The 26,707-nt window shown below is 39.1% G+C and overlaps 1 protein-coding gene across 21 annotated transcripts in view; it reads right to left on the bottom strand.

Annotated features, from left to right (window-relative positions):
* MICAL3 (microtubule associated monooxygenase, calponin and LIM domain containing 3) overlaps positions 1-26,707 on the bottom strand; it is a 188,131-nt gene that overhangs the window by 58,108 nt on the left and 103,316 nt on the right. For 15 of the 21 annotated variants that reach the window (XM_052790710.1, XM_052790708.1, XM_052790707.1 and 12 more), the window contains exons 18-25: positions 25,562-25,657; positions 23,321-23,377; positions 21,345-21,449; positions 18,722-18,829; positions 15,948-16,055; positions 15,091-15,277; positions 13,056-13,144; positions 11,834-11,921 (exon numbers count right to left, since the gene is read on the bottom strand). In XM_052790710.1, coding sequence (XP_052646670.1) covers positions 11,834-11,921; positions 13,056-13,144; positions 15,091-15,277; positions 15,948-16,055; positions 18,722-18,829; positions 21,345-21,449; positions 23,321-23,377; positions 25,562-25,657 — 838 coding nt within the window. The remainder of the gene's footprint in view (positions 1-11,833; positions 11,922-13,055; positions 13,145-15,090; positions 15,278-15,947; positions 16,056-18,721; positions 18,830-21,344; positions 21,450-23,320; positions 23,378-25,561; positions 25,658-26,707) is intronic. The other 6 variants (XM_052790726.1, XM_052790724.1, XM_052790729.1 and 3 more) reach the window with 2 other exon arrangements.

The raw sequence follows: 26,707 nt of genomic DNA, 5'->3' as shown, positions 1-26,707 counted from the left end.
TTGACTCCTGGAAAGAGTCCAGTGTTGTGGCTGGTGGGTGGAGAAAAGAAACAGGGGAAAGGAGGTATTAGGTCACCTCATCCAAGCCCCAGGGAACACTGCCAAGCTTGATTCTCCTTATTGCATCTCTTCTGGCAGAAAACCTTAACATTTGTACAGATTTCACTTTTACTGCTGCCCAAACAGGTTTCCAGTACTAGAGATATAAAATCCCTACATTAGTTTATATTAAGTCTGCTAATTATTGGTGTGTCTATTACTCAGGAATAGTGTAAGTCAGTAACATACTACCAATCATCTTCCATTTTGTTGGTATCATCTAAGATGTCTGAGCTCCAGTATTTTGATCAGCTCTATCATATATTGCCTGGCCTCATTTCCATTTCCTGAAAGAAGCTGAGTGTGGGAAGGCTGAAGAGCACTAAAGGATAATCTGGCTAAAGATAACATTACTTTGCAGGCTTAAATTTTGTCCTAGAAGCTATTAAAGGTATATTACCTCAGAGAACCACTTGCGATGAAGCACATCCAGGGACTGGCAGGGAGAAAAAGGAAAGAAGAGAAAGGGCACGCTGTATTTTAAAATCACCATGACCTTGGCTCATGAGGTTTTCCCCCTTTTTAAGAGAAGTACTCTCTTTGTTTTGTTAAGTAACTTGGAAATTAATATTTAAGAGTGATTGTCCAGTTATAATCCAAACAGTAACCCCTTTTATGTTGTTAGAAAGAAAGCCTCTGCTATGTTCTCTACTACATAAGGCTTCATGTAGTTTATTCATTGTGGCACCTATTTCTTGCCACTCATACGTAGCAGCCTTCTAGAACCTATCATTTCACCAGGAGGGATCAGACAGGTGATTCCCACTGTGCAAATAAGTAGTAGAGGAACCTATCACAAATATTGCCTACTTTTTATAGAAACTGGTACTTCCAGTTCCAGCTTGGATATTGGATGATGTTTTGATCATTAAAGAACAACCAATCAGGAACTAGAAATTTTATCATACATAACAAAAGTGTGGAATATCAAATGTTTTCAGTTTCCTGTTCAAATTGTGATCAGATTCAAAACATAGCTTTCAAATAGATATATTCTTTCAGCTACTGAGCTAATAACCACCCTCTTCTGTTGTGATGTACTACAGATTTCCATAATTACTGGATCTCAGAATATATTTCAATACTAACTGTGTCCTTACATAATTTCTATCATTTCTGTCAAGATTATGAAGTGCTGCAAACGGAACAGGCTGAAATCTGAGGCTGGCAGTTACAGGAAAATATACTGGAGAATACTTGCCCTAAGTAAAAAGCTCTATATACTCCAAAAAGCATAGACATCTGCTCCTTCATTCTGTTGCATACTTTTCTATTATCTACATTTATCTCACATACTCTTGTATAACTTGTAAAGCAACTGAATATTCCAAGCAATCCAGAGCTTCACACCTTAGTGGGAATTTTTCTGAAACTAAGAAAATTCTTGTATATAGGTATATAGCTAGGTATATTCAAAATCTGCTACAGTTCTGGAAAGAAAGCTTCCAAAACACACATTACTGATTAAAGATCACTTATACATCAGTTCTGATGTTTTAAATCACTGAGTTACCCAAGCCTTAAAATATTTGAAACATCTCTTGGGTAAAAAAAGTCCTATTTTTAAACACTTCTACCCGCAAGCCATCAGATAAACTTCTATAACAGCAGAAAGGACAGTTATGAAATTTTCCTTAAAAAGAAAACACAGCCTTCTGGGATGACAGCAAACATGAGAAATGTCAGACTAAACAAACATTTTTGAGAGAAGATGTAAGCAACTAAACAGAGCATAGAAGTGCCATCTCATCCTTAAAGATCATCTGCCCAGTTTTGTTTGGCAAGCCCAAGCTAAGCTCTACATCACCAGGATGAGCTCAGCAACCACTGCTCCACCTTCCTCCATAAACACACTTCGTAGAAGAAGGAGAATAGGTTCAGTGTTGACTCTGGTGTATCTATTCCCTCCCTTCAGATTATGGCTATTTGTTTGGGTTTTTTGGTTTGGGGTTTTTGGTTTTTTTTTTTTAGAGTTTGGTTTTCTCCCCTTGTTTCTCCTTGTATTTTAAGATACATTACCAACTACATACCTTAATATATTATGCTGCTGATCGCAAGCAGGTGGTAAAACTATCATTGGCTTGTTTTAATTGGTGTAGAGGTGAAGAAACATTTTATTCATTCGTCTTGTTATTTTAAAAGTACCTTACACTTTCTCATCACTGTTACAGAACATGAGTGGAAAAGAGCTGTATGTGTCCTGGTTTCAGCTGGGATAGAGTTAACTGTCTTCCTAGTAGCTGGTACAGTGCTATGTTTTGAGTTCAGTATGCAAAGAATGTTGATAACACTGATGTTTTCAGTTGTTGCTCAGTAGTGTTTAGACTAAAGTCAAGGATTTTTCAGCTTCTCATGCCCAGCCAGTGAGAAAGCTGGAGGGGCACAAGAAGTTGGCACAGGACACAGCCAGGGCACCTGACCCAAACTGGCCAACGGGGTATTCCATACCATGGGACGTCCCATCCAGTATAGGAACGGGGAAGTGGGGGCGGGGAATCGCCGCTCGGGGACTGGCTGGGTGTCGGTCGGCGGGTGGTGAGCAATTGAACTGCGCATCATTTGTACATTCCAATCCTTTCATTATTGCTGTTGTCATTTTATTAGTGTTATCATTATCATTATTAGTTTCTTCTTTTCTGTTCTATTAAACCGTTCTTATCTCAACCCATGGGTTTTGCTTCTTTTCCCGATTTTCTCCCCCATCCCACTGGGTGGGGGGGGGAGTGAGTGAGCGGCTGCGTGGTGTTTAGTTGCTGGCTGGGGTTAAACCACGACAGTATGAAACAGTTACTCTTCTTTCTACTATACCAGATGAAGAAGTGTAATATGTCTAAAATGTAAAACAACTTGTACACAGCAGGCTTTCTACAGTACCCTAGCAATGCGTGTTGCAAAGGAAATGGTCTATAAAAACATGCCTCTTGGAAAAACTGCTACCAAAATATATCTGATGAAGCAAGCTGTTTTGGGATGCATGGTGCAAAACATCTTATTACTCCCAAAAGCTCAAATCTTAGAATGAAGTTTCCAAACCCCTGTAAAAGCTAATTCAGTCCATCTTCAGTGGAAGTCATCTGTTTTTTGAGGAAACAAAACATCCACACTGCCCACAGACTTTTGCGCACTTGTGAATGGCTCGCTACCTCAAAGTTTTAAAGTGATTTACACACCTAATTATGATACCTTGTTTCTAAAAATTGTCTTTAATATATTTTTATTTATATAGTGGATTTCAGTCCTTCAATTTCAGTTCTGGGATAAATAGTTGGATGTTAGCTAGCAGCCATGTAAGATTTTTCTGTGGATAATTTCTTTCTGAGGATGTTAAGTGAGGACATTAGCTACAAAAAAGTACATGATACCTCATTTTCTCTAACATGAAGACAATATTTAATCTATTTACTAAGTTCTACAAGCCCTAAATAATGTTAGAGACCCTCAGAAGTGACAGATGCAACGGAAGGACAAGTCTGTGTAATTCAAGATCCCAGAATAGCATATTCAGAAAAATCAATGTGTTCTCTTTACAGAACTACAGACAAAGAAGCACATACACTTAGCAAGAACATGGCCGGGCCCAAATCATCTACTTTTCTTCCTCATTTTCAGGTCATTTTATTTGCACAAAAAGGTTAAAAAGAATGATATTTGACATAGTGTGTTACTTGGGGCTTTATTTACAGAATAAAATTTCCTCTAGAGTAAATCATTTTAAGGTAAGTATCTTAGGTTGGAATGGGAACAAGGAGGAAGGGTTGCAGCGAAGGGAAGAATGCTTGAAAGGTTCAGTTTTGTTTCATAAACAAAAATAGAATGCCTTTAACAAAAACTGACTTTTGAGTGTCAGGGCCATGGAAGGAGTTCCCTGGCAGCACCCCTCTCCCATCCAGTGGGGCAGGATACAGAGCTCAACTCTTTCCATAGGCATTAGTAAGAGGACCAGAAGCCATGAGACTAGAGAAGAACCACAGGCACAGAAACAGAAAGTGCGAGGCATCTGTGTAGACTTCAAAGAGAATGAGGTGAAAGTGCCTGGGAGCTCTCCCATCACACAAATACTTGGTTTCTCCAAGTTTTAGCTGAAAACAATGTCTCCCATACTGGTACAGCAAGGAAGTCTGATTTCACTTCTGGTGGGGATGAGCTCAGGAAGTGCACCTCACTTCATCTTTTTTTTGTTGTCGTTGTTTTAATTCATGAAGCAAACATTTGATTTCTGAAGAGCGTACGTGTAGCTGCAAAGTTAACAGCTTTCCTGATAACAGAACAGTGGAGGCTGTTGTAGCGATGCATCAAAATGACATTTCTAGTTCACGTACGAGCACATGAAGTTTTATACTGAACACTGATAGCTCCTTCTCAGAACTGAAGGCCCATTTTAGCCTCAAAATCAGGACTACTGATCACAGTAAAGAAAAATAAAAGGCAATCACAAAGGCATAAAGTGATTACTTTCCTCCAAAGAAGGAACTCTTACGTATAATGGAATTGGTTTGCGGTTGCAGTTCTGTGAGCTACCATTTAAACATAACTACTCTGGCCAAATAAACCCAAAAGAGAAGGCATAGCATTCACAATTAGACTCTCAAAAGTCATCTATTATTACAAGGTTTTAGTTGCCAATGGTGCAGCAGGAAGCATGAGAAGCATGCAAGAAAAGACATGGAATGAGTCCCTAATGTAGACTAATCCAATGTATCTTCGAGAACAGGAAAATGCAGCTCAAAACTATGATCCAGCTCTATCTGTTTGTCATGGTGAGGACATTACAGAATAGTCTCTTAACGGTCTTGAGGAAGGGAGGTCATCTCCTCATGTGCCATTCTCCTGCGAGAAGACAACCGTCCAGCTAGAACATAAGACACAGGATTTGCCTACAAGGCTCCATATTTACTCATTTTCTGCCTTTCCATCACATCAAAACATCCCATCATCACAGCAGCTACTATACCAACAAGAGGAACCAAATCCTGCCAAGATGCTTACCTGTCATGCCAGGTGCAAAGGCTATGCCTCCCTGTTCCCAAGCGCTGACTTGCACTCACCCATGTTCCTCCTTTCCCCTCACACGTGGGTATCACTGCCTTGCTTACAGAGTGCAACAAAGACCTCTGACCTGCAGCAAGGCACACAAAACCACCTCCCAAATTGACCAAAATCAGTGAAGCTGCAACACTGAGAGCGCATCTATCCAAAGCCAGCTTTGCCAAAGCAGTAGAATATTGAATATGGGGGTCCTTAGCAGGTTTTCTACAGCAATATGTCATGCTGTCTGTGCAATGTACACTCTGCACTCTGAGCAAACCACAACATAACAGCAAAATTTAAAAAAAACACAATACAGAAGAAGCCTGAAAAGTAGTACTTTGCAATGACAGACTGCACGTGACACGGAGCTCCCCAAAATGTCTTTTGCATTTGAGCTTGCCAGATCTATTCATTCCACTCTCCCGCAACTCTGTATCCCCTGCAGCATCCCTCCCCTGGAACCAGTGGAGGGAGAAGGGGGAGGACAAAGAAAAACTCAGAAACCTGAAGTTTGTTTGGAATTTATTCCCTTGAACATTTCACACAGTTGAACAAATAACGTCTTGATTTCACAGCAACAGGAAAACCACGTGTTACAAAATTCAAAGAGACACACACCCAAAACAAAAACAGGTTAAAAACAACTACATAAATCAAAATCTTCAAAGAGGCTATACAATGGAGACATGAAGCCTTTCTGAGCACTGATCGTCTCACTTGAACATTATCTGTCACCAAGCTTATTTCATGCACACTCCCTCCTTTTCTCTGAGGGAAACAATCTCAAAATGGTCATTTCTTAGATTCCTCTTTTCAAAAAACCCAGACATTTTGATTCTGCAATTAAAAAAAAAAAATCCAACTCCTTCACAAAAACTTGATACTATTTTTCTAAGACACAAAAACATTCCACGAAGCTCTTAAAGTGCCCAGAAAAATTCATATCACCCTTTAGAGTATACACATACAAACAGTAAACAAATATTCCAGTGGCACAAGTCTACAGGTCTGAAAGCTAGAGAGAAAGGTGGAATCGGGAGCCCAGTTACTCCCAAGAAAAAGTGTTCTTAGCAGGATTCAGCTATGAGCACAAACTCAGCACATCACTATTTTGTATATCCTCCCTTGGTCCCCAAAACATTTTCCAGGATTTTTCAGTGAAATTCTATCAGGTCAGCTGCATCTCCACTCTTTAGAACAAATAACCTTTTCCATCATGCCTTTGCCTTTCCAAATTTTCTGGGCTTCAAATTGCTGGTCCTTTAGCATTTGCCTTTCCTTTATGCCAAAGCCACCCAAATCCTGATAAGAACACTGACAAGGAACATGATGGACTGGGAACAGTCAAGCACTTATCCTAACAGAGATTCCTGGCTTGCTATTGAGCGATGATTCACTGGGCACTGAACCTTGGTCCTAATCAGGCAACCCACACACTCTCTTCAGCTTCCAAAAATACAGGGTCTGGTTCTTAAGTCTGTATTTTAAATGTTCCAACAGAGTAAAATAAATCTTCCATCAGATCTCTTTGGAGTTGTATGATACCCCATAAAAGGGTTCAGTATCATGTGCCATGTCCTGCAAAACACCTCCATGGCTCCTCCAAAGAGAACAGACAACATTCAAGGCACAGCAGTAGAGGAATTATCTTTCCTCCCAGTTTGGTGGTGCATCCTGAAATATGGATGTACTTCCTTCTTTTCTTTTTTTTTTTTTTTTTTTTGGGGGGGGGGGAGGTGGTGCGTGGATATGGATGTGTTTGCAAATGCACAGTTCAGTGGTTTAAAATGAAGGCACCACAAACAGAACACAATGTCATAGAATTAGTTTGCTGCTATCTTCTGTAATTTAATGTTTAAAACAGACCAAATTAAAACAAGAACAAAAACCCAATGTGAATAATAATGAAAAGAAGTGACCAAATGGAGGATTTCATGACGATATGTTTGTTTGCACAAGCAAAAAGTATTGCTTCAAGCTGAATCATTTTGACAAGTAAGGTATGTTCAATGTATGCAGAACCATAAAGAGGCAATGATTTTGAACAAGAAGCTTATTTCTATACAGAAATCTATATAAAATGTATTCGTACTTCGTTAAGACACAGAAGTAGAATTGTGTGCAAATAATATTGGATACATTCATAAAGATTCATTAAGATTGTAGAGACAGTTAAGATCCTTTTGAAAATGTTGCTCACATAATTTACTTTAAAGGGCATGCTATTTAGAGGAAGCAGCCACCCTTTTCTAGCTCTCCAAGTCAGCAAAAGAACTTCCTCATGTAAAGTCCAGCTTTGCTTGCTATATACAGATAACTTAAGAGTCCACTGTGAAGGGCTTTGCTCAGAGCATTACTCCCTGAAAACACTTAAGGCACATCCAGAGGAGGATTTTTAACTTTTCATATTGCATACCTATATCATATCCACTATATATTTTTGTGATTTTAAAGCAGGAGACCTAGTAGCTCTAATTTGTATTGCATTTTTCAGTTTTGCATACTATGGCTTATATTCAGCTTCTTAAATCTTTCACAGGTCAAGTAACTACTGCAAAGATCTCATGACTTGCCTTTTATTGCTGTACATTTTGAAGTATGAGTTTCCCTAGCAGGTCTTTCCTTTATGAACTCCTTGTTGCTGATAGGGACAGAAATGTATTGGTTTGAGAACACAAGCCTGAAATGGGAAACATCTTACAAGAAAACATCACTGGCTAAAGTCACCCCAAAGAGCATATCATAAAGCTGATAGGGGTAAAGACTGTTCCAAGTCCATCTGTTAAGAAAGAGCTGAAAGTTCAGAAATATGTTCTTACAGACCTTTAGAACAAACAGAAGAACAGCATTTGCATTAAAAGCACATTAAAACCATATATAGTACTGTAAATAATATTCAAAAAAATCCAAGACACAGCAGTTACAGATTATCAAAGGGAGAGACAGTTGAAAAGCAAAGTTGTTTGGTTTTTTTTTTTTTTCCTCTTGGCAATAGCAGCAATTTTGGCACAAAGGCAAATGCAGAAGATAGAGAAAAACAGGCAGACAGGGTACAGAGAAAGGTCACAGAATCTACGACAAGCATGCCACAGTTCAGCAGGACCAAAAGCACAGTAACAGCTTTTCCCGACTTCCCTTCCCCAGAGAGAATGGCACCCATCACTCAAAAGCTTGTTGCCACTTCCCAAACTGAAGGGTTGATCTATATTGCAAGGGCCAGTTTGACCATAACCTCCCTGGGAACATCCCTTGTAACCACCACAGAAGATGCCATGCAGGCTCTCTGGCAAACCAGGCAAAACCTTCACAAGAAGGGTGATTCTAGTTGACTGCTAAACCAACCTCAACTTCCTTATCACAGATTGTGCCCTGCAACTATCGTCGTTACAATACGAGGGACAGACAAAACACATTAAATGCCGCCTAAGACTGCGGCCACCCAGTGAGGGACTGACATCTTTAGCAAAGTTAATACATGCCAATTAGGTTAGTAACACATGACAAGAAAGAGCTTGTTGTGACCAATCCTACTTCGGCTGACCAAACCTGATAAATGTTATTTTGTGGTTGAATGTATTTTAAGCATTAAGATGGCTAAAAAAGAAGAGGCCAGACTTGGTGGTATAGCAAAGGAGGCAGTGAGTGTAGGGGGAGAACCCATGCAATTTACATCCATTTGGGATTCCATGGCAACTAAAAAGCAGGCCTTGCATGAGTCACCATAAAACTCAATGAACAAGCACTTTTGCTAACTCAGGGCTGAATTTAACTCAGAGGTATAAAATTTTAAAACAGCTGGGTTTTTTTTTCTTGTATATTCTTTAATTCATGTTTCTGCTGTACACCTTCCTTTTGCCTTCTAAGCTATCTTTACATCTCCATCAAATACCAAACCTGTGCATGTTAAACTTTTTTTTTTTTTTACTTAATCATCTTAGAGGCAACTTACACTCCACATCAAGATCTACCTTGCTACTGAGGATTGGCTCAGACCTCAGGGTCTGAAATTGCTACTGCCAAATTTCATTTGGTGGCACTTGCCTTAAGGGAGGTCAAACATTTTCAGGTGTATGACCTGTATTAGATGAGTCTACCACATGGGTGAAGTGGAGCCTTGGAAACAGAGGTCTGCCTCTCTCCATTTCAGACAGGTTTTTGCTCAAGGTATTTCCCTACTCTACAGTAAAAGCAGAATGTCTATAGTCTCTTAAACAGACAATTTAATAAATTGCAAGACAGCTTATACTCAGATAGTTCAAAGTCAGCAGTTATACTGAGATGTGATCTTATAGACTCCTTTTGATTATTCAGGAATAATATCCTATTCTTCCACTGTATTAGCAAGCTTGGTAATTCAAAAGGGTTTGGTTTCTTTTGTTTTTTCAAACCATATATAACTGTAAACACATCATGGGTTTCTGACCTACCTACCCAGCAAGAACAGGAGCTAAAGGTAGGTACCTACAGAACATGACTTTACACTAATACACAACTGACCTGCCTTTGATGACACTGTGGCTTGCTTTTAAAGTACATTGCATTTAGCCTCCTCCCACTTCTTAACCACTGTTAAGCCAGTAGTTTTAAGATATACTTAGAACTTACTTCACAAAGAAAACAAAATCTCAGCCACTAATGGCATTTTTCTAGCAGAAAGGGGGAGAATGGCAGAGGCACTGCTCACTCTTCTACCATTAAATGTAATTCTGTCATGCACACACCAGAATGCACCACAATACACTGCCTTAAAGATGACCTAGCTTGACCCAGCTAAGCTGAGTATATCCTAATGTACCTAGGGCTCTGCAAGAGGGAAAGCTTTTTAAAAGGTCCAAAAGCTTTAAAAATTATGCTACAGTTATAACTGCTTTACAAAAGCAGAAAGCAAACAGAAGGAGACCTAGATTTCAAGTTTTGCCATTTGATAAAATGGTGTCTGTTCCGTTTTACTCCCCTGGAAGTACTACAGTTCCGCAACAGGATTGTGCCACCACTGCGTAAGGAGAGATGGAAACACCTGATTTATAGCTGGTTTATAGAAGTGTATAGCAAGCCATGGCTTATTGTTTGCTCTACTTAGTGATCACTTAGATGCTATTTACTGAATGCCCATTTATAAAAGTAATTAAATTTGATCAGTTGGAAGGACAAAATCAGAGGAAGGAGACTTTCTGCCAGCAATTGCTTTGGTAAACTAATTGATATACATAGCTAAACTCTCCTTCCACTTTCATCACCAATAGCTTCACTCCATAAACCACCTTATTCTCACATCAGATGCCCTGTGCTCCAAGAAATATTTTTTCCATTCACCTTAAAGAATGTCCTCCAGCTACAAAAAAAAAAAAATCTTCACTTTTAGGGAAAGCAATTTTAAGTCTATCCAGTTGTACAAAAAATGCTGTATTTAACCCATCTGTCCACAGCATTTGTCATTCTTCCATACCTTTTCCCTTTTCTCCATCTTGCCATATGGAAATTCCACACAAATAAAAGAGGAAACAGTAAATGTAACTACACTTCAAGAATCAACTATGGACGCTATGAACAAATTTCTGTTGGATTGCATTCAGTTACAATCTTAGAAACACTTGTAAGAGTAATACCAAAATCAAACAAAAGTATGATTTTTATTTGCCTGCATGTTGTTAAGGTCTTTTCTCAACTGGCACTGAGAAAACATTCTTTTCTCAAAGTGTTGCTCTATGTTCTCTCTCTAAAAGCAGCTGATTTAGTTTATCCATAGTGTTCTGGAACAAATACTAAAAATCAAATCTCTTCCTTTTCCTGACATCACTAAACGAGCACTTAGGGGCTGGGCAAACGAGCATTTGCAGCACAGACGCTTCTCCCATGTTAGAAGGAATTAGAATTTCAAGTTAAAAGGCAAAACTACTTCACAGTAAGACACACACATTCACCACCCCATTCCCAAAGCCATGGCCAGGAGCAGCGCAGATTCTGGCAGTGAAGGAAGAGCACCATGACCTGCCAGCACCACAAAATTCAAGGGGTTTAAGGAATCTGATCCCATTAGCTGTCAGACACCCAGAATTCCAAAGGAGACACAATCCAGAGATAATGGGATCTTTCCCATTCAAGTACCAGATTAATGAAGAGAAGCTTGGGAGAACAAGAAACCACACCCAGAATTCAGGCAAACACAGAAATCCAGTTTGTGAGCTATTCCAGTCCATCAGAAGAACTTTTAACTTCACTAACACCGAGCTGCATACATTACGGGGCCCTTTGTCTGGGCCCACTCACAGGAGACCCTCAACTGAACCTCTGTGTTTTCCTGGAATTCTTTCAGATTATGTCCTTGAAAGGACTGAGAACATCTAGGCCCCAAAGCCACAGTGCAAAATAATATATTGAGACTTTCACATAACGAACAAAATTCACATGGCACCCCAAAAATCACACGAGTTATACAGCTCAAAGTTGGGTCACATTAACTCTTACTGGTCAGCAGGCTGCCCACAGAATTCCCCTAGGATCTGCATGAGAACTTCTGACTGGACATAGAGAAAGGGAACCCCAAAAGCCATCAGCTGACACATGAAAAAGGAGTCCAAAGGATTCTGGGCTACCTGGTGCCCAATCGAGGAAACTGTGCTTTGCAGGCGCTGGCTTGCCACCCTAACTCTGTCAAAGAGGCTGAGAGAGTACTGCACCACCCTGCTAAAGAAGGAAGCGGAGCTACCTGGGGCCCTCTCTGCTGAGGCGGAGATGGTGTTTGCCCGTCCACTTCCATCATTTGCCATGGCGTCCTGCAGAGGTCCTTTGGTGTCCTGTAAGAACATGGGGAAATTAAATTCCTATTAAAATTGAAAATGCCTCAGAAATACCCTTTTTTTTTTTTAACGTGAGGCTGTACATACTGGACACCCAGAACTAGGAAGACATCCCTCTCGCTGTTAAAGACACCCCTTAATCATCACATAAGGCAAGGTCTGAACCAAGTATGCTCCTTCTCAATTTATGGCTTTGTTAAAGCTCTGAAAAACAAGCTCGATATCCAAGAAAGTCTGAGCAGTAAGATCCCTGAAGTCTGCTCATCTGGGAAATTTTTAGTCTTTATTTTTGGCAGGAAATATGGCACAAATATTGGGATGGATCCCTTATCCTTCCAAAAAGGAGTACAGCTTCAGCTTGTGCTAATAAAACTTGAGAAACAGGGAGAAAGACAAACACTACCACAAAGTAAAAATATAATTTAAGGGGGAAGGACAGTTTGTAGCAGGCAAGCTTAACAGACCTTGTTAAGAGACTAGCATGTAGTTTGCTCAGAACATGCAAAAATACTGAAAAGGGGCTTGTGGAGACAAATTAAGTGCCTTGGATTGTAATGACAAAAGCTGGGAAACTTTTCTGTATTACACAGTGCGTCTTGATCCTATATTTAAAGCACAAATGCTTCCATTATGATAGTATAAGAAAATGGATATCCTTTCTTTTCACACAGGTTCCCATTAACACACAGAAAACCTTCAGAAATGAAGGTAGGTCTTCTTCATAGCCTATGCAAGTGGGGTAGAACTTCATGTTTCAAAGGAAATGCAAATAATTTGTTTCATCTTAAGAAACACCATGGAAAAACAAAGCAAAACCAAAACTAGTAACATTATTCATTTAGTCTCTGTGTGGACTGAATAAGTATGCCAGCTGACAAGAAAACAAATCAAAATCCTGTTCTAAATGGGACAGTACATTATTTTATAACACAAACCATTAAAAGAGAAGCGGTAATTAAAGGAACTGCTTTTAAATAAAATTTATAGAACTGCAAGCTTTCATGACATAAAAAAGAAACTATGCACTCTGATTTTTTCCTACGTTCTGAAAAAAACCCAGCATATTTACTTTTTCAATGTTAAGAATCAAAACCTATTAACATGATACGTTAGATAAAAATAACGCGTTACCTTTCCTGACAGAGGAACCACTGCTGGCCTCTTCCTTTGAGCATAACCAGAGAGTCGGTAACAGTAGTGAGGTTTACAGTAGAATTTACCTGCAGATAAAACACGAATGATGGTCAACAATGAGAACACAGCAGTTTAGCCCAATATAAATGTCCATCTCACTGCAACTTATTTCCTGCTGCCATTCCTGTTGCTCCCTCTAATTATTTCACTATACATGGAGGCAAACACTATCTGAAGTTTTAACTCTGGCCCTCCTCTCTCCCCCTCCTAGCTAGCCTCCTTTCCATTGGGTGCCTGACAGCCATTTAGCTTAAAATCCTATCAAACACCAAAGCAAAGCTGTGAGGCTTGTGTTGTATCACATGCTAACAATGCAGCAGTGTGTGAGGAACAAAGAAATCATCACATGAAAAGCTGGCAGAAGCACTTTTGGAAAAAGCAAGAATGAATACAACCAGCAGAGGGAAGTGGGAGAGGACAGTGTTAACTCCCAAAGAACCATCTCTAAAAATGCACAGTGGCTACTTGTGGAAAGGACAATCAACCAATGATTCATTTTCACAATTGAGACTTTTTGTGGTACTACTGATTTAGTAACACCCCAGAAGTCTAGATGGGTGTTCACCAGTATCAACACTGTCAGGAAGCCAAAGCGGCACTAGTAATACCATAATACAAACAATAATAATAGCAGCAAATTTATGGCACATGATTATTTTCCAGTGTACTTTTGTCAGTATATCCTGCTTGGTATACACAGCTCATAGCATCCCATACTGCTATCCTATTCCTCCAGCTTTCCAAACACATTTCAAACCTATACTGTGACCTTTGCCCCTTCCTCTAGTTTCTCTGAGCTCGTATTTGCACAATGTTTTGTTATGATGGAAAAGTGACAAACGCTATCTTTCGAGAAGTCTATGCTTAAATAAACATTTCTTAATATTTACTCTTTCCAAAACCTGCTCTTTCAAATTGTCTGAAAAGAACAACAGAAAAGCTTTTACATAAAAATTCTCAGACTTTGAAGCCTAAAACCAGACAGTGACTGCAGAATGCTGCAGAATGCTCATCAATCCAAACAGCTAGATGAATAGCAACAATGCATGTATAGCTTTGTTATTTTTTCTCTCAAAGAAAACCCAGAATGAAATATAAGCTAAAATTTCACAATGATTAGATAGGATACCACACACTTCTGTTAGGCCATATCTGTTTCTTATACATACACAAACATTAGGCATGTAGTATCATTTCAGAATCAATGCTGTAAGTGTGCTGAAACTCCAAGCTTTGTGTTTGCTTCATTGAGAACTATCTGGCCATAACTGCATACATAAGCTTGCTGGCAGAGGGTATCACCAAACCTGGGGGCAAAAACCTTCAGCCCATACAGCTACAAAGGAGCTCAGTCTGTTATTGCTAAACATGTAGTCAGATATTCGGTTACTTGTGAATGCCCAAAATAACAGCAGTGCTCAAAAAATGCTTTTTCCCAGCTTTGATAACTAAATAATTAAGATGTTACTTTTATATATTCACTTCAAAATTATCATTGGCTCCTTTAAACTCACATGCCAAGTCTGCTGACCTTCTGGTCAAGTAATAATGGGTTTTCTATTCCTTACTGGGAGACTGGTTTGATGAGTCTTAAGTTTCCTCAACTGTTCGTGACTGAGCAAGTCCATTACTTAAAGTCATTATATAATGCATTATCAATACATAATTTTGGTTCTTCTTGCCCCTTAAGCCTAGATGGTGTTTCCATGGCCATTATTCTATCCAGTACACACAAAAAGATTCTTCCTACCTACACACATGAGATACCTATCAAAGTTATTTTTCTGTCAGCATGACCTGGCCACAGGAAATCCATACAGTTTCAACAGTTTTGAGAGATGGTGTCTTTGGAACAGAAGTTACTCTCTTACCTACTTCACCAAATAATTTTTAGGCAAAGAAAGAGCTGAAATCGCTAGACGGCCTTCCAGAACAGTTACGGGAGTTCTGACAAAAAGGCAATTTGTCTTACCATCTTCAATATCATAGGCGTAAGATGACAAGCGCAGAGTCGTTGCACAGTATTCACACTTGAAGCAACTGCGGTGGAAGAACTTGCCTTCAGCACTCAGCCTTTCCATCACATAGACTCGCTTGCGGCAGAAGTAACACACATCACTGCCTCCCAGGTTTTGGGGGAACTCCTTTTTGAGCGAGCCCTAGACAGAAATAGGCATGGCTAAATTTGTGCGTGCCCAGCCTCAACAAGATTGCACATTCCTATTTTCTCATCATTTATGCAGATACAGGAGCATCTGGATGCTGCAGTTCTTTCACACACAGATGCTGCAGTTCTTGGACACAATTCACAGTTTTAACCAGGACACCAAAAACTAACCTTACTGTCCAGGGAAGAAGGTCATAGGATGCCATGCCTACATGTCAGGAGTAAAATAAGCTCTGGATGGAAGAGTGGACACCACTACTACTACTAATGACCTTGAAATAAGTGACTGAAGGAGGCATATGATGGAAAGCCAAAATCATTAGAAATCCCTCAAACAGCAATTCTTAGACCTACATTATCAAAAAATCTCCTCCAGAAAACAATAATGCAGAAGTAGCCCCAGTGGATCAAACACATCGTCATGAATATGACAAGCAGTTTCTCAATTGTTTATGCACAATCCTTGGATGCTGAGATTAGATCAAAAAATTTTGCAAGGAAAATAAGGACAAGAATGAGGGTGGATGGAAAAAGGGAAATTAAGTCTTTCACAAAACTACAACAGATTTCATCAGTGGTAGTAACAACTGGACACTCACAATACTTCAGAACTACAGAACATCTAAACACAAACACGCATCATCTTCTGTACATCATCTTACCAGTTCCTTCTTGTCTAGAAGGGTTTTGGGTTGCTCTTTCCTTTGAAGCTGATTGGCTATCTGCTCAGCCAATGAGCTCACTCCGCCTGTGTACATCTTTATATACTTCTACCAGATGGATGGAATAAAACAATAGTGAAGTGAGAAAAGAAAAAAAAAATCAAATTAAAAAATGACTAAAAGGATAATAGTGTAGATGGTGACAAGGTGCAGAGAGGTGAAATCATGCCAAGACAGTGGACAATATGAAGTGACAAGTAGTAATAGCAAAGCTAGTGTCATCAGAAATCACCAGTACAGTCAGGAATCAACTGTAAGAACGGAAAAGAAGGCTTGCATTTTGCATTCTCTAAATGGTCTAGAAATAGTATGATGATGAGGATGAAGAAAGAAGATCTTATTTTCACTTGCACCTGGAAACCTGGGCATAGACACTTCTCAAAGACGAGGCCAAATATAGGTTAAGATTTTGGGTTCCAGGTAAAACTGCCATCAGAAACAAAGATCTTTTAGAAGACATGTTACATAGTCTAATGCAACATGCTGATCACAACAGCATATTTATAAGCTTAGCAGCTGGAAAGAATTCATTTACAGAGTATTCATAGAGCAGGGAGAAATCCTTAACTAAGGAATTCACACTGATTCAAAAATATGAATTCTTCCAATGCTAAAAATACATAAAGATTTATATGGAAAAAGACACAAGAGCCTCATCCAATGCATTAAAGCCATACCTGCATACATCTGGAACATATATTTGTTCAACTGTGAACACTGCTTTATGACTAGGCTTTTCTCCCATCATGGGTATTGACTCACTCCATAACTTTGGATATCTAAAAACCCTCCAGTATTCCGAGAAATCTAGGCAGGTTGGCTGTTACTTTAGATGGTACAAAATGAGCGTTTGCAAGCCAAGTTCGGACACTGCAGGAGCAGAGGAAGCGTTTTTCACAGGAAATACTTACAACCGTTGGCAATAATTATATGGTTAAGAAAATTACGTGGTTACATCCATGTTAGCTCAATCACACTGCAAATGTCATGTCATATTTGACTCAGAGCAGCAAGGAGCACACCAAGCAATTTTTCTTTTCCAGACTAAGCAGCATTATAAATGTTTCTAGCGAAAGTCTCTTCAGCAAATGAAGAATCATCAGAGAGACAATCCAGCTTCTGGTTAAGTGTAAAATACCAAGGATAACAGTTTTCTGAAGGAAAGGACTAAAGTTGTATCTCAAAACCCCCTTCATTCATATAGCAGAATTTTTTTGAAGCACGTTAGTTATTTCCCACAACTAATAACACAGCATAAATTTCATATATGAGGTTATTAGCCTTTTAGGAATGTTTAAGACCTTCACATGTTCAGACATGAGAACAGCAGGAAGCATCACAAAAACTGAAAGTCACCACAGAATGGGTACTTCTTTGGGGAAAAATATTTTGAAAATGGAGTGCTCAGCCATCAGAGATTACCGCTGCTATCACTGAAGTCCTGATTGCTTATGCTCTGTGCCACTGCAGTAATGAGGGTTTATTTCTACCCAGAAAGAACTTCTACCTGTCTACTGATTCCACCCCAAAATGCAGAGCACTCGCAGTATTTATATAGGCAAGAAAGAACACGATTTGTCTTTCAGAATTTTCCAAGTTCCATATTCTTCCTCAGCTAGTGTGTGCATACACATGTGCAGAGTTGCCTTTCAATGTCATACATCATACCTTGTCAAATATTACATTTAAAATAGTGCATTACATTTAAAATAGTGCCCAATGGAGAAATTTTCTTCACTATCGGTCTTTAACTGACATTTATAATCATTTCGCCAAGAGTTTTCCATTTTCCTCTAAAAGACCAGAAACGTTTGAGGCTTTTTAAATTTTCTTAAAAGATAGTTCAAGTTTTTCCATGGGAAAAAACTTTTTTAGCTGAACCAGGTTTCCAGTGAAGAAGTTGTGATTTGAAACCTTCATCCAACCTTAACTGCAGATGCTTCAAGATCTTTACATTTCTACCAGCACGTATGAAGTTCCATGCTTAAAAAGTGATGATGCTAATCTTAACTCACAATACCTTGGACTATTTAGTGTGGAAAATTTAGTTGCTGAATTTTTTATTTGGGGTTCTGTGTTTCTGATTTGCTTTGCTTTTTTCTTACACATCACATATGGCCTAATACTGGGTCTTAAATGAAGCATTTTATCTTTTCTCCCATGGGCAAAAGCCTTCAAGATATACATCATTCTGCAACATTTTCAAGAGAAGGCAAAGAACCCACGCCAGCTTAGGTCAAATCAAGTTCCTGCTGTTTACATATGACAACAGCAGCTAGTTCAAATTCTCGGTGACCTTTTCAGAAAGCCAAAGTACTTTCTATTTCACACTGTCCGTTAAGCATATATGCACAAACACATTCTGTAGTTTGGCTCAAGATGTCAACGAAAGCAGCAAGCAAAACTGCAAAGCCCGAAGGACTATCAGTGCTCAAAAAAACCTGATTTGAGAGCGAGATGTACCACAGGCTTTTCATTTACACCAAATGTTAAATATATTTAGTTTCAAACTGCTTTATGGCTGACAATAACCAAGCTATGCCACAGGTTGCCTCTGGCTTCTCATTTGTGCATGAATATGCACAGACATTGCATTCTGCAGGTGAAGCATTGCAAGCCTAGCCGTCTCTTGTAGTGTGTCTTTCGCTGGTGGGACTGTGGTGCAGCAAGCGAACACAGCTGAGTGCACCTTGCAATGCTCAGGCTAATGCTACCTGTCGAAGAGAGTCAGATGAAGGTGAAGAAGGGCGATTAGAAGAACGGAGGCTAAGGGAGAGCTCCCACTGGTCAACAAAGAATCGTCGAGACGGTTCAGTCTCTAGCTAAAAAATAAAATAAAAATCAAAACAATCATACATGGCTATAGAGGGAAGAGAGGAGAAAATAAAAAAACTGAGGCCTTTCTACCCACCATCAAAAAAAATTTCTTAAAGACTCTTGTAGGAAAACTTGGAGAAAAATGTCCAGTGTATCTTCACTTTCTCCCTAGTGAGGCAGAGTAAGTTATTCTTAATTTGCTCTTTATTAGGTTTTAAGTTATTTAGGACCATTTGGAAGCAGTTACCTACTTCCACAGATGTCCAACCTCCTGTAACCCAACCAAGCCACTGGCAAATATCCCAAATCAATTTCCTCTGCTACTCTTGTATCTCCCATTGCTCTGTATTACTGGCCCAAGGCACTAAGATCATATTTCAGGCCATGTGAGACCTCTTCTATATTTTAACTATATAAACCAAAAGCCTGGTCTCCTTGGGGATGGAAGAGAAAGAAATTAACTTGTATGCATTGCCAGTAATTAGCAGCAAATTTCCAACCTAAAATTTACTGTAAGCAGATTGGAAACATCACACTAAAAAGAATGAAACAATATAAAACAATCTGCTGTTCTTGCTTATTAAATGGCAAACAGTAAATCCCAAACTGAGAATCTGCATCCTTCTGAAGCTGGTTCCTCACAGGAGAATCCAAAATTTGGTCTTCCAACATACCCCTCTCATTATCTCTATGGCTCATTATACCTATCTCCCAAGAAATACTTAACATAAATAGGAAAAAACCAGTAGCTGGAAGTATCAGACAAATAGCACTAGTAGAAACTGTACATTCCTAGAAATTATAGCCTCAAAAGAAAAATTATGCAAATTTCAAATATTTCATTCTTTTACAAGAAAATTATGGGTTTAGTTATAAAAAGGAAAAATAAATGTCACGTAGCTGTATGACCCACAAAAATAGCTATTTCTAGCCATGTAGAATAGGCTAGCCTCAAGATTAAATCTACTGGACAAAATGCAAAATAGCTTGGCTTTCACAATTTCCCCAATTTAAAGAAATATAACTGTTTATATACAAATTTTCTGCACTTAAGATCATCAACATTTAATCAAATTTCTTTTCTGAAAATGTCTTACTTTGCTAAGCCTTATTTCTCTTACTAATCTATTTTTCTTGTTTTCTTCCCTTAAATCTCACATCATAATCCATCATTGCCTGCAGTGTTCCAACATCTGTTTCCTCTTTTTCCTCTCTGCCCTACTCACTTTATCCTTTCCTCTACTTTGTGTTCTCCATCTCCCCTCTATTTTCTCTCCTCCTTAATTCTGCACTATACAGAAATTACACAGTTTCAAAAATAATTTCTATCTTTGCATTGTAATGTTGTTAATCTTTTCCACCCTCAAAAGGAGCTTAAAAGTGCTAGAGAGCAACAGAAAAAGTAGAAGCAAGATGTTTTGGTCTAGATGTTAATTTCTGTATCATCATTTCAACTGAGTAAGGAAATGCACATGAGCATGCTAGTCTTGGATCATGCCTGAGATCTTCAGTTGTATTGCCCATTAACAAATAGGTGCTAATATGTTTAAACTAGTTGTCTTATTTAGTCTTTCATAGTTTCTTCTATGTCCCCAAATACTATCTCAAATTTAGCCAAAGTTTCATTCTTCCTTCCTGAAGGAGAGCTTCACTGACTTTAACCATCAGCAAAGACGGCATCCCCAAAGAACAGGAATGAAAAGTGACCTAGATGTTATAAATTTCTTTTTGGCATGGCTTGGAAAAGTTATGCCCACCAGCAAAAGTTCTGGGACTGCTTATACTCCAGCTCAAGAAGACAGCTTGATTTTGGATGGTTAACTCAAAACAGTAAGTTACGAAAAAAGTAGGTGGTGTTTTCCAAAAGCACTCTCCAGTTTGCCAAATGCTGTTGAAGATAACTGAAAACAGAAATAGGGGCAAGCAACTAGAAACTCAAGAAACCACTGTTCAAACTGGCATGCTCCCATATGCCAAAGACACACTGGAGAGAAAATTAAGCACAAAACCAAACCAAAAGTATACGCTGGAATCAAAGAAAATCTGCACAAGCTGCCAACTCTACCACTAGAAATAAGTCTACAGGAAGCATGGACACAAAAGTAGTACTTCAGAGCCAGGAATTATGCCTGGAAAATGAGAATGTTCTTGCCTCCATAAGCAAGTAAAATTTGTGAGCAACTGACTGGTAAATGACCACTGTGAGATGATTTGATCTGAAGTCCAGCTGGTTTTCAGCATGCACTCTGAAACTTGGAGGCTGTTTTTTACCTTATTGTTTATATTGTGTTTTGAGAAACAGAAAGACTGTCATTCACCAAACAAGGAGACAGTTAAGAACTGGCAAGTAGGATAGAAATACTACACAAAATAGACTTGACCCTGTCTTTTTAACCACATGACTGCACAGCAATAGTCATCATATTTTGGTAAATTTTTCTATCCCTCTGACCCCAGATGTCACCGGTACCCAGAATCCCACACTGATACAGGACACCATATAGGCAGGGCTGTAGTCACCTGATGCCTCATGGCAGGTCTGGACTCCGGGAGGGCAGCCAGCTGACATGCCCTTTGCTCAACATTCTCAGGCACTTGGTCATCAGAAAATAAATGAGGAGATCTCTGTGAGATGAGGAAGGAGGGAGGAAGTAAACAAACCAGCAAAAAAAAGCCCCAAAAGGAACAGACACTGAAATGCCAGACAAAAGGTATGAAATTCACATGCAGAACAGTAAGAGGAGCTCCCATGTGAATACTGTTTTTATTCCCAGTGTCTACTGCTCTAATGAAGTGCTAAGTTTTGAACCTCAAGGCCAAGAAAAAAAGACAACCGAATTAGTCATTATTCACAACTCTCCCACCTAGGACTGCTGCAGCCAAAACCAAACAAGCACATGGCCTCTGCCTCTGGCATTACCATTTAAAAAAAAAAAAAAAAAACAAAAAAAGGCTTTATCATGCACAAAGGAGCTTATTTGCCAACTTATTTCACCATAGTTCTCGATTCTCAGGGATTTCCTTTACGTATCTAAACCTGTACATACTTGTGTTTCTCAGATTTTGTGTACAGAAACACATGTTTTTAGGATAATGTACTTCAGTTCTCGTAAAGAATGAGTTAGTTTCCTTAAACATGCTGGTATATGAAAAGTGAATGCTGTACTTACCAAAGAGAGGATGTTTAATGAGCCTGGCTGGTTGAAGCAAAGCACAGCAAAATCAAACTATGACAGAAGCTTCCAATTTTACTTCTGCAACTTCACTGTCCTACTTGTTCTTACTGCACTGTCATGTCAACACAGCCCAGGTATAATATTTGACACCTCTGCTATTCTGGTCTTTCACATCAATCTTCTTAAACTGTTATGTGGTGCACTTAGTGACATGGAAAAAAGACCTGGCTTGTGGCCTGCTGTACAAGACATGAGTATCACTTACAATATCACACAGCCTTCAGCTAATTTGTCTGTAGAGTTCAAAAGTAAGTGGACCAGGAACTACAAACATGTGCAAGAAGAAACCTCAGGCTTGATCTGTCAAGAATGCCAGGGTGCTGCTATGTATTGCTAACTGTCTTGCAAAGCAGAACAGAAAATTGAGTTCACACCCAATTTACGAGAAAACACTTCTCCCATTCAGATGCATTAATAATACTCTCTACTTTCAGCTGCTTTCAGTTCCACCTACTCTTTCCTACTAGAACATTTTCACTAAAACTAGGGCCTATTATAAAGCTGTGGGCTTCCGTGTCAGTACAGACACACGCTTATTCATTTTCTACTGCCTGTCAGAAAACATTTGGCCCACAAGAGTCCTTTGTTAGAACACATTCTGAAAGTTACAACAGTTTTATAGCCGGCTACCGCTTATGATTTAATTCATTCAAAGCCTTTACTGGAATGTCAATTAATTTGTCAATATGAATTCAAATCAACCAATTCTTTTGAGTGCCTATCTTTTCTTTTCCCATACTTCTGTATAATACTGAACCGTTCAGACAGACTGTTGAATATTTCATTGTTAAGGCTTCAAAGTCTCTATACTAAGTAATGCCTCATCATTTTTCCTTTTACTTTGGCCTGTAGGAGGCAGGATGGAATGCCAGTTGTTTAACCATCCAGAAAGCAAGCAGTGAAAACAATGCAACCATGTTCGCATGAATTAGCACAAAACATAACTCTTCTTGTTCTGCTACAGCCACAGCATACTTCACTAAATAGGTGTAAGAGAAAAAGAAGAATGGGAAGAGCTTAAGTGCTAGATCTATGGCAAAGTAAAAGCATATAGCAAACTGTTGATAAAGGCTTGTTATGCATTTATGTGGGTATCACACAGAAATAATCACTCCTAATTGACTCTCAGCAGTTCCAGCGTGTTAACAGCAGCATTAGGATAAGTGTGTTTCACTACCCAGTATATTTGCTCTCTGTATTGCACACATCCACCACAGCCTTGTGTCATCAGCATCCATGCCATTTGTTCATGCTCTTTACCCTTTCCTGTCCAGGACTCTGCTCCCCGGGAGAGTCGGCACCAGGTTCCCTGTTTCTCTGCAGGCAACAAATTATGAGCTTAATAACAATCACAGACCAACCTCCTAGTCAAAACACACTTCATCTGATTTTTCTTATGATGCAGACATAAGAGAGGCCATAATGATAGCAGAACAGTTTGTTTAGAATATTCTAAACCTGGCAATAACAACTCGGCTCCTGTAGGGAAATTTTTTAAAAATGCATATATTCATATTAGGTCAGTAAACCACAATATAGTACCAGAATGTAATGAAATTAGTACAGTAAAGATGGTAAGACACCCAGTATAACTCATACTGTGATGTTAGATCAAAGGAAAGAAATGGAAAGTTTAGAAAGAAGTGGCAGAATGAATGTATTAGAAGCGCAGAGGTAGAGGTTTTAAAAGACATCAGTATAACAAGGACACAGATCCATCTGACTCACTATGAGGCCTGGGCCAAGACCATTTCAGGAAAGGAATCATTCCTAAGGATAAAAGAATGTCTCCAAAAGCAGACCCCTCAACCAAGTCTAACGGATCAGTTCTGTAGCAGAAGGGGTGAAATTTCCTCAGAGTTAAAAGGAGGAAGCCAAATTTTTTTTATTATTATTTCTTTGAGCAAGACGACATGCAAAAAAAGTTTCCTACAGGACACAATGTAGAAAATGGTCCAAGTACACTTGGATCCAGCAGTAGTTGGCTCTCATGACTGATCTAGGCAACCAAGACGACACAGGACAAACACACACTTGGAGAAGCTAGGGAAGGAAAATATAAAGCTAAGAGGTTCTTAATGACTGAAAGCCAATTTCTCTATACGGAAAATGAATCCCACACCGTAGATTAAAAAGTAAAACTCAGCATTTAACTGCCTTAGTTTCTCTATCTGTAAGCTTATGGAAAATCTTTCTTCTCTCACAAAATGTATCTGTCAAAATTTTCAGTGGATGTTGACAAAAGGAAGGCAGCTAGCTATCACATCATCTGATAATATTACACTCAATTCAGTTGAAATGTGGGTTTTGTTAATGAAAAGGGCTTTCCCCCACCTATTCTACCTACACGTCCATTCCTGTATCCTTCCTTGCACCATATGCTGTCCACAGTGTGCCAGAAAACTAACCACTTCTTTTGTTAGGACAGTTTTAAATCAGATCAGTAAGCAGAGCTGACCTCTCTTGCATATGTAGACACCAGAGAGGCAGTGGAGAATCTATGCTCTGGAGGCTGACAATAATTAGACCAGATTAACTGTAACATGTAACTAACTACACTCTGAGAAATCACAGCAATAAGGCAAGTCAAACTTTATGTCCAAGAATAAGTCTTGTCTACTCTGCTAAAAGGTAACATGCCTTTACAGAGTTTATAGGCATACAAGTGTTCAGAAAAGAAACATTTTGCACCTATGGGGAAATTTATTTGTACAATACTTATTTAAAGTTATGAGAGGTCTGCGGAACTGCAGCTGCCTTTTTATCATTTTAAGATTAGTTCAGGATTGATCACAGAGGAGTGGAATTTATTACTGCGGTAGGAAAATGAAACAAAAATTTTAAAAGGATACAACTCAAAGAAGCACAATGACCATGTACAAGACAACACAAATATTAAAGGATTTCAGGTAATATTTAACTAGAAGGACAACAAATACATGTGCATGAACATCTGGATGCACATTTATACACTGTGTTCAGAACAGCTCTCACTGCTCCAAGTTCAAACTCAGACAGACTGAACACAAATTCTTGTGTGACAAAGGCCTGGGTGTGGGTGAAACAGAAGGACCACAGTGGACATGTGCAGGCCACTACAACACTCCAAAAAAGCACTTCATACAAGTAATCCTGAAAGAGTTTCATGGATACAAGGGCAAATTTTCAGTCACACCTGTTTAAACGAAGAGAGGAGAAGGAGAAAAGTTGCATTTTCTTTCCCTGCATTACTCCAAACATTTCGTTTCTACCTTGATGCAACTCAAAACTGAGAAAGGCTACTGTAATTACAAATTACCCTACAGTAAAATCTCAGAGTCTCCAGTGGAGACTCTTCGTGCTTCTGGTGAGCTAATGCCAACCTATGTTTCTAACCTAAGAGGTTGAAGAAGCCCTATCACCATATGAAAAAAGAAAATTGGAAATGCATCCAGTAACTGATCTAGTCACTTGTACAAGCAGTAATGAAGAGAGAGGGACAGAGCATGCAGAGGGAATCACCTGCTGTCTGGGATACGGTGGAGAGGAAGGTGGAGTGGAAGAAGAGAGCATGATCACTTTTTTGGGGCAGGTCCGAGAACGTTCCTTATTCCTCAGCTTTTTTTAAAACAGAAAAAGAAAAAAAACAACATAATAATGGTAGAAAAGAGATAACATTACCATTGGCTTTGGTAAGACAGGCCAGAACACATGAACCGAGAGGCTGTGATCTTAAGCTCCCACCTCTCATCAATGACCTAACGCCACATTTTACCTCAAGCTGAAAGACCTAAGTTTTTCACCCATCGCCACACGATCACATGTCCATTTGACAGATACTTCTAGGGGCAGCCAATGAGCACGTACTTACGTCAATCATCAATTAAACCAACAGTTTCTGGCTCAAGGTCTTACAATCAGTGAAAGGCACAACTTGGAACTCTCCATAGCACAGTTGGACTGCTCTGTTTGCTTCATGAAAAATTACTTATTGCTGTGCCTTGCAATGTTTAAAAATATCCATCCTGTTGACCTAATTACTCTTGCTTGCAGTTGATTTAGCAATACAACTCAAGTCAGAGCATTCTGTTCTCAGCTTCAGATCCCTCCTCTTTAACTTACAGGTATTAAACCATCTCAGGCAAGTTGAACTGTACTACATCCTACTAGAACAGAAATACAACTGTTTTATAGCCAAAAGGTAGCCATATCTAATAGTCTGAATAGTACACAATGCACATAAATGTCCTCATTTTAATACGCCAGAAAACATGCCTTTCTAATTCTGTACCTCCTTACTATGTACAGTCCTTTCTCCACCACTTAGTGATTATTAATGTATCTTCTGCCTGATTTTTCCTTTTGAATTCTCACCAGAGCATATCTGGAAATTGTTGCACTGTGAAAAAAAAAAAAAAATGCTGTGTATCCAAAGCCACTGTTAGATAGCCTCCAAAGAAACAGGATGCTGTTTATAGATATTAAAGATGTTTATTACCACCCTTACAGCTGAGCTGGCACTAACATCTGTTGGGGTGTTCTCTTCCCTTTCAGAAGAAAAAACAAAAAAAATAAAATCAACTCTTTCATTTCAAACAGATGCTACAAGCAGCTTAAACTAAAGCACAGGACATTGTACTGAAGTGGATGAGAAACATTTATGTGATG

The sequence above is a fragment of the Harpia harpyja genome, chromosome 6 (genome assembly GCF_026419915.1).
Source record: "Harpia harpyja isolate bHarHar1 chromosome 6, bHarHar1 primary haplotype, whole genome shotgun sequence".
Lineage (NCBI taxonomy): Eukaryota > Metazoa > Chordata > Aves > Accipitriformes > Accipitridae > Harpia > Harpia harpyja.
This window is presented reverse-complemented; position numbering and strand designations above follow the sequence as displayed.